Here is an 8,903-nt window from a genome sequence, read left to right on the forward strand (position 1 = left end):
TTGAAAATAGTCTAAACATTTAGAAAATGTGCTCATATGTATTATACATTATGCATATTCAGTGTACCAACTTTTTTTCTCCTTAGCTCTGTTGGTAAGTTTTACAAATTTTCAGTTTTTTTTTAATATCTTATTCTATTGCATATTCCTTGAAATGTTAGTCTCTTTATCCTCCCCCCACAAAATAAATAAATAAATAACACATCCATTATCTTTCATTTTCCTACAAAACTAGCCATAACAATAATCTATATGGCAAAATTGACCACTACTAAAACTGCATCTTGTTATATTTACAGACGGAGAAAACAGGCCTTCATCTGAAGAGCTCATAAGCTGATGGCACATCATGCAACGGGTGCCCTTTTTGATTTCTTTCTATGATCCGGCGGGCGAGAGAGACTTGCTTTCCCACCACAAAGATGAATGCCTTGCCCTTTCCTGCAACACCTCTAGCAGTTCTTCCGACACGGCGCACATACTCACTAGGATCGCGCGGAAAGTCAAAGAGAACAACGTGATCCACTCCGGCAAAATCGATTCCACGCGATGCCCTGCCATTCATATCATGAAAGATCATGTTCTCTAATTAAATAATTTGACTTTGTAAACAATCACGATGCATTATGATACGCGTGTCAGTAAAAGAGAACGATCATATGGCAAAAAATAAAAGAACTGGCCTTACTAAAGTTTTGTTGCGGTCTTAATATAATGTTTACATTTGTGGCGATTGTACCACTATTAGTGATAAATAGCATTTCCTTTGTTAACTGTTGCAAACAAACACCCAAATGAATTAAGAGCTTACCTATCGGTGCAAACTAGAAACTGAGAGACCTTTTCCGGGCGAGTATTGACGAATTTTTCCATATTTGCAAGTCGCGATTCTTGTGCCATAGCGGCATGAAATGGTAGAACTTGCACCTGGTTTTCCCTCCTATCGAAGCGCTTCAATGCATTCTCGACTTTCCTGCATGTCTCTATCTGCAAGTTAGGCGGACACGGCATTGTTAAAGTTTCAAAACTATGAAGATCAAATCAAGTACACAATGAACGCCTACCCGTTACCTTGTTACAAAAAACAATTGTTTTTGGAACTGGACTTCCCTCCACAAGCTGCAGAAGTGCAGATTTCTTGTTCAGAAATGCTGTCTCTGGAGTTTTTTCAGTTCCATCATCTCCACTGCAATCTACAAGCACCTAGATATCAAACAAGCCAGTCAATACTCGCCGCACTTACGTAACACAAGTATTCTAGAATTTCTTTTGATGTCTACAATTCTTACAAGAAAGCTTTCTGAGTAAGAGGACATGCTTGACAATTAGTGAGATCAATCATGAAACCAACCTCTTCGAGGCCGGCACTTATACGATGCATTGCGGGTCCCATGATCACCTCACAATCCGGAAAGACTTCAACCAATTTGTTGTAAATGTCAACTGGCAATGTTGCAGTCACAAATAAATATTGCGCAGTAACAGGTGAAGAACTTATCAAACTTTGTAGCACTCGTTCAAAATCTTCATCGTTGAAGAGTATGTCTACTTCATCTAGCACGGCACTGCAACGGAAGGTTTTAATTGCAATTGTCAGTAATTATCAATAAATTATATATCTCTGTTGTATCACAAGAGAAAGAGGGATCAAGACGCTATAGTTGGTTGGTCAAGACTTGACCACCACTTCAAGGATCTTTCCAAAAAGAAACCTGTTCTCTTTTTGCTCTGAGAGCAATATTTTTCTTATAGATTTTCAGCAACAGAAAAATAAAAGGGGGGCGACTGTGATATGGTTGGTTTTGGCAGTTGCACGTTAAAAAAAAAAACAAAAACAAAAAAAAAACCTGAATTTTTGGGGTTTAAAAAATGGCCATTTTCGGTAAATCAATTCATTTTCTATGCAGTAATTTATAGAGTTTCAGCATTTATGAATCAATTGATTTGTGCGCAAAATAATGAATTTATGGCCATTTTCTTCAATTCACTTTGGCCGTCCACAGCAATTCCCGTAGAATTGTGCAGACAGGGTTCTATCAACTCTGTAAGACACAAAAACAGATTGTCTCTACGAATAACTAGCAGCCCATAAACCATTATTCAGAAGAAAAATGGGATACCATCTCAGATTTGATAGCTGCAAGAATCCCTCTTTGATCAAGTACATAAAACGACCAGGTGTTGCTATTAGGACATCGACACCTTCTTGTAAATTCTCAAGTTGAGTTCTCTGACGAAAACCTCCTGTCACAACCATAGACCGGAAAGGAACCCCATTTTTCGACATTGATCGACAAACACCCAAAACCTGCCAAAGTTACACTTGCATTAGTAATAGCTAATGCCTTAAATATTCAAGAGGTTCAAATGGGACAGTAAAATATTCTCTCTTTCTTTTTTTCTTTTTTTTTTTTTTTTTTTGGGGTTATATCTGGTAGCACAGAAAAGAAAGAGGGAAAGGAATTGACGCCTTCTTATGCGTATGTACCATGGTCATTAACAAACTCTCTCTACTGCCAACAAAATACAGCCTCTATACACAGACCCTCAGTTTTATATGTATGGACGTTGAATATTGCACAAAAGCAAAGAGGGCATGTCCAAGTAAGATGGCTTTTCAAAGAGAGATCACAGACCCGTACAAGTCACTATAAATCAAAAGGTTGATTTCTTTTTTGCAGATAAATTGAATCCGATATTGTAGGAGGAAATACCAAAATATATTAATACGTAATACCAAAAAATATCTCATCATGTCCTCTCTTGATATGAATAATTACACCTCAGCAAAATACATGAATCCCTGTGCAATTTGGGGCTGGCTTCATGACCGATTCTTAAATCATGTCTTGTCTTGGCTAAGCCTTAATTACAACAGAGTCATAATTTACAAATCTGAACTCCTAAGTACAAAAATAAATCTTTAATGGTAATAAAAAATGGTTACAATTACATCTTTCTTCCATGAAAAACAAAGTTGAGTTGAATAGAAGTGGCAGAAAATGGTGACAAAAATTGAATTTAGCGTAAAGAAGTAAAAGTATGAGCAGACCAGACCTGAGAAGCCAACTCTGCTGTCGGCACCAATACAAGAGGCCTCTGTGAAGAAGACATGCTCACTCCTTCCATTTCTTCTTGCCTAAGACGCTGAATAACGGGAGCAAGATACGCCAATGTCTTTCCAGATCCACTTTGATCGGCTAAGATACAGCTCTGAAAAATGGGATACCATCTCAGATTTGATAGCTGCAAGAATCCCTCTTTGATCAAGTACATAAAACGACCAGGTGTTGCTATTAGGACATCGACACCTTCTTGTAAATTCTCAAGTTGAGTTCTCTGACGAAAACCTCCTGTCACAACCATAGACCGGAAAGGAACCCCATTTTTCGACATTGATCGACAAACACCCAAAACCTGCCAAAGTTACACTTGCATTAGTAATAGCTAATGCCTTAAATATTCAAGAGGTTCAAATGGGACAGTAAAATATTCTCTCTTTCTTTTTTTCTTTTTTTTTTTTTTGGCGTTATATCTGGTAGCACAGAAAAGAAAGAGGGAAAGGAATTGATGCCTTCTCATGCGTATGTACCATGGTCATTAACAAACTCTCTCTACTGCCAACAAAATACAGCCTCTATACACAGACCCTCAGTTTTATATGTATGGACGTTGAATATTGCACAAAAGCAAAGAGGGCATGTCCAAGTAAGATGGCTTTTCAAAGAGAGATCACAGACCCGTACAAGTCACTATAAATCAAAAGGTTGATTTCTTTTTTGCAGATAAATTGAATCCGATATTGTAGGAGGAAATACCAAAATATATTAATACGTAATACCAAAAAATATCTCATCATGTCCTCTCTTGATATGAATAATTACACCTCAGCAAAATACATGAATCCCTGTGCAATTTGGGGCTGGCTTCATGACCGATTCTTAAATCATGTCTTGTCTTGGCTAAGCCTTAATTACAACAGAGTCATAATTTACAAATCTGAACTCCTAAGTACAAAAATAAATCTTTAATGGTAATAAAAAATGGTTACAATTACATCTTTCTTCCATGAAAAACAAAGTTGAGTTGAATAGAAGTGGCAGAAAATGGTGACAAAAATTGAATTTAGCGTAAAGAAGTAAAAGTATGAGCAGACCAGACCTGAGAAGCCAACTCTGCTGTTGGCACCAATACAACCAGTCGAGGACTCTGTGAAGAAGACATGCTCACTCCTTCCATTTCTTCTTGCCTAAGACGCTGAATAACGGGAGCAAGATACGCCAATGTCTTTCCAGATCCACTTTGATCGGCTAAGATACAGCTCTTTCCCTCTTTATCAGCTGCAAAAGCTGCAAATGACATGGCCTGCAGTCGATGAAATCATGAAATGTCACGACTGACAGTCTTTAAAGACTTTCCTTTTTCTTTGGTTATTCATTCACTTCAATATAGTTTTAGTTGATAAACATCGGGGGGGAATTAACCGTGAGTTAGAACTATGGAGACAGACCCTTGAGACGAAGGAATTTAAGTTAAGTAGAACGAAGACTAAGTACATGCATTGTAGGTTTAGTAATTTGAGAGATCAGAGTGATGGAATTTCTTTGGATGGTGTGGTGATTGGGGCTTCTAGGAAATTTTAGTACCTTGGGTCCATAGGGCAAAGTAAAGGGGATATAGATGAGGATATTGGACATAGGATTAAGGCGGGGTGGGTTAAGTGGAAGAATGCCACGGGAGTTTTATATGATGATAAGATGCCTATTAAGTTGAAAGGAAAATTCTATAGGACAACAATTTGCCCGGCTATGTTATATGGTAGTGAATGTTGGGCCATCAAGAGACAACAAATATACAAGATGAGTGTGGCGGAGATGCATATGTTAAGATGGATGAGTGGCCATACGAGGATGGATCGCATACGGAATGAAGTTATTCGTAGTAAAGTAGGTGTAGCACCAATAAAAGATAAGGTGCGGAAAAACTGTCTGAGGTGGTACGGGCATGTACAACGTAGATCGTTAGATGCACTTGTTCGTGCTTAGGAGAACATCCAAATACCTAGTACTAGGAGAGAGAGTGATAGACCAAGAATTACTTAGGCTGACGTAGTTAGGCACGACTTTCAAGATCTAGGGTTTTAGGAGGGTCTCGTGTTTAATAGAGCATACTGAAAACGAGAAATCCATATAGCCAACCCCAATCCGTTGGACCAATAAAAATCATTATGGATACGTACGTAAGTTATGGGAAAGTAAGATTTCTAATAATGCAATCTCCAAAGGTATGTAAGTTATTAGAAAGTAAGATTTCTAATAATGCAATCTGCAAAAGATTTCTAATAATGCAATCTCCAAAGAACTGAACTGGAAAATAATTATCAGGGCAGCCAAGAAAGACGCATTAACATTTAACAAAAACATTAAACAAACCACATTCTTTCGGTTCGAGGGATCATCCTATTTGGTTCAGATTTCAGAAAGTTTCTTTGTAAGGTAATTCCACTACTGAATACGGCAATGGCACACTGCTTAGCCAAGCACAATAGCAGCACACAAACGATACCACCACCTAATTATGGGATAAATAAACAAACGAGATAGAAACCAAAGGGGGGGGGGGAATAAAATCCGCATAAAATACAACTTCAATTAGAAAGGGGAACATTTTCAAAGAAAAGGGAAAGGTATTTGCGCCCCCTTTTCAAAAAGGCTAAACATTCTTTGTGGGCTTCACTAATAAAGTTTTTTGACTTTCCATTTCTTTAATTTTGTAGGATTCAAAAGATGTACTAGGCTTCTAAAAGTCTAGGTTTTCTACTGGTATTTTTCTCTTTTTGATGTATCTTAGTTGCTTTCACCTGCGGACTTCTTGTCCTCGATATTTTTGTACAGTTTTCAGTATTAATATACTACAAGGTCTTATCAAAAGAAATTAGAAAGTGGCACATTCCTAATCTACAAAGAAGTGGAGATAGTAACTGACCAAATACAAAAGAGTCAGATGGGTTAGCTTGTGAAAATTAGCAACTTGCATTAGTAATTGCAAGTTGGAAACTGGTAAGAACTATGTTTGTCATACCTGAATATTTGAGGGGCGTTGAAAATTCAGCTTCCTCAGGCATTCAATCATAAAATCGGAGCAGCCTACATCTCTAAAGGATTTCCTACTAAAAAAGTCAGCAGCACCAGAGGTTGATTTTGACCGTTGGGTTAGGTCTAGTGAGTCATGTCTTAAATTCCATCTTCTAGGAGCTGGAGCCTTTGCACTGCTGTGTTTTCTAGTCTCAGATGACTTGTCCCCGGATCGTTGCCACCGAGAATGGCTTGAAACTCCTGCTCCCTTCACGAGCTCAACCCCGGCATTCGAGCCAACATCAACAGATTCATCATCAAATGCCAAAGGTAAATGTTCATCTTGTTCTTGTCTTTCTACGAACCGGGGAATTTTTGCTCTTTGTACTTTCAATCTCCCAAAACTCGTCGTGGAACGCACAATTGTTGGAGTGCCAGCTGCTGCATCTGCACCAATGATGACATCAGAGTTACGAATGAATAACTTTTTTTTATATGATTCTATTATAAATCTGAAATAAGTTCAATAAAAGATGGACAGGGAGTCCAAAACAAAAAAAAAAAACACAAAAACACAAAAACACAAAAACAAACTACGATTTTTTTCTATAGCTCTGGAAACATCACACTCCTGAACTCTTTTTTCGAAATGCATCCCATCACAAACTCTTATTTCCCAAACTTAGTACTTGTGAATTCTTTAGAGTCTTTTCACGTTGTTTTTCTGTTTTTGTTTTGATACTTGAGGATACCTTGTCCTCTTTCCTCTATGAGAATGGCAAAATTGACGAAAAAAAAGGCAGTACCTGGGGGTTGAGGTTTGTGGTGGGAATCCTCTGATTTCTCAAAATCAGTGGCCATAGATTTGCAACTACAACAAGAAGAAGAACCAAACCTCTGAGTTCCCAAGTTCCAAAGGTTGAGAGAGAGAGGGAATGAGGTTGTGGGTCCATGGTGGATGATGGATGGGTTCAAGTCTAAGTTCAATAGTGGAGAATGAGCTTTTCCCAGCATTGTATATATGTCTTTTTTGCTGCTACTTTAACTTCTGCAAAAAAAAAAAAAAAAAAAAAAAAGCCTTGAAATTTAAACAATGAATTGCACTCTAGTCTTGGACCCATTTCCAGAAAAACAATAAAATGCAAGTCTAATGGTGGAGAATAAGCTTTGCCCAGCATTATACATATGGCTTTTGTTGCTAATACAACTTCGTCAGGCGAAAAAACTAATCTTTACATACATGAACTTCCAAATATTCAACTTTTTCCTTTTTGAAATGGATTTTCAACTTGAATACTAAACAATATAAATAAAAATAAAAATAAGAAAGCTATATGGATAAAAAAAAACTCTCAAAATCCAGACAGACCAATATCCAAGCTTTGGGACTTGAACAAAAGCCGTTGAATCGAAGTAACACAAAAATAAATAAACAAACAAATAAAGGAAACGTTAGAAACCTGGTTTGGTTGAGAAATGGGAAGTAATCAGATACAAGTCTTCTTCTTCGTTTTGGTTTTGCTTTTGGTTTTGGATGACATTAGAGCGCAAAAGGGGTAACGAGATAGAGATACGATACGAGGAAGTAAGATTTTTCTTTTCTTTTCTTTTCTTTTTTCTTTTCCTGTGAATTTCAGCTGGCCCTAAGAATTGATTATTTACTTTTTATATACCATATTTTTTATACTTATCAAAAATATATACCGTATAATTTAAGATATTTCAATATTGTATTTTAAAATTTCAATTTCGTATAAATTTATATCTTTCCTTACCCAGTTGCTGATTTTTTATTTTTAATTTCAATTTCATATAAGTTTTTATCTATCCTTAGCTGCTGATTTTCTTTTCTTTTCTTTTTTGTCGTTTATATTTTGCCAGGGTACATTGGTTGATTATCCGTTTTCCCATAAAATATTTTTGCTGCTACTTTTTAGTTGTTGGCCGTGTGACCACAATAAGGGGAACATCAAACAAGATTATGAAATGGAGAATTCTGGGAGAAAAATTCTCTACCAACACTAATTTTGAAGTGTTAAAAATTTTGCATGTTAATTTAGATATTCTCACTTAAAATTTTAAACTTAGACTTTTAAGTACTAAAAATAGGTACTTTTTTCTTGGTGCCTACAATAGAATTCTTAAAATAAATTTTCACAGTTTATTTTTAGGATTAATTACAAAAATTCACTATGAGTTATGTCCGTTGTAACACTTTATCCTCATGATCTTTAAAATATAACATTCACCCTTATATAATAAAATATTAATTAAAAAAGTCTATTCCGTTAGGCTTTTAACGAAAATTGACATTTAATTTATTATTTTGAGAGTATTTTCGTAACTTTATGACTTAAAATATAATTTGAAATTAAAACTATTTTAAATTTTAACTTTTAACTATGAAATATCCATTATTAATTAAAAATAAGTTAAAGTTGTAATGATTTTTTTTTTGCAAAATAAAAAATTTATGAAGTTTTTTTTAATATTCTTTTTACTGTAAACAGAATGCTAGCAAAATGCTACAGCATTTAGATGTATGAATGGTAGAAAAAAATTAGCCTGAATTTTTAAGATGTTATAATTAGAAATTAGTAGAGGTTAAGTAATGCTAAGTACGAACGTAGGATGATGATCAAAAGTTAAGGTCGTCACAGGTATTGTTTATGCTTAGAGATGTAAAAACGGGCCGGCCTCGCCCATTCTCCTTAGGCCTACGCGGGCCGTGGGCCGGGCCGGCCCAACCTATGAATTTTGTGGGCTGGACCAAGCCGGCCCGTATAAGAATTACCTCGGCCCAGCCCACACCACGAGCCAATTTTACAT

The 8,903-nt window shown here is 36.3% G+C and overlaps 1 protein-coding gene across 1 annotated transcript; it reads right to left on the bottom strand.

The window, feature by feature from the left end:
• Positions 1-153: 153 nt before the first annotated feature.
• Positions 154-7,613, bottom strand: LOC112092894 (DEAD-box ATP-dependent RNA helicase 50-like). Its single transcript, XM_024170138.1, has 9 exons — positions 7,535-7,613; positions 6,881-7,122; positions 6,082-6,521; positions 4,162-4,365; positions 3,230-3,417; positions 1,352-1,565; positions 1,072-1,203; positions 812-987; positions 154-554 (listed from the first exon to the last, which is right to left on the bottom strand). Exons 2-9 carry the CDS (start codon positions 7,086-7,088, stop codon positions 317-319), a joined length of 1,800 nt encoding a protein of 599 aa, XP_024025906.1. The 5' UTR covers positions 7,089-7,122; positions 7,535-7,613; the 3' UTR covers positions 154-316.
• Between the last annotated feature and the right edge of the window lie 1,290 nt (positions 7,614-8,903).

The sequence above is a fragment of the Morus notabilis genome, unplaced genomic scaffold (genome assembly GCF_000414095.1).
Source record: "Morus notabilis unplaced genomic scaffold, ASM41409v2 Scaffold94, whole genome shotgun sequence".
Taxonomy (NCBI): Eukaryota; Viridiplantae; Streptophyta; class Magnoliopsida; order Rosales; family Moraceae; genus Morus; species Morus notabilis.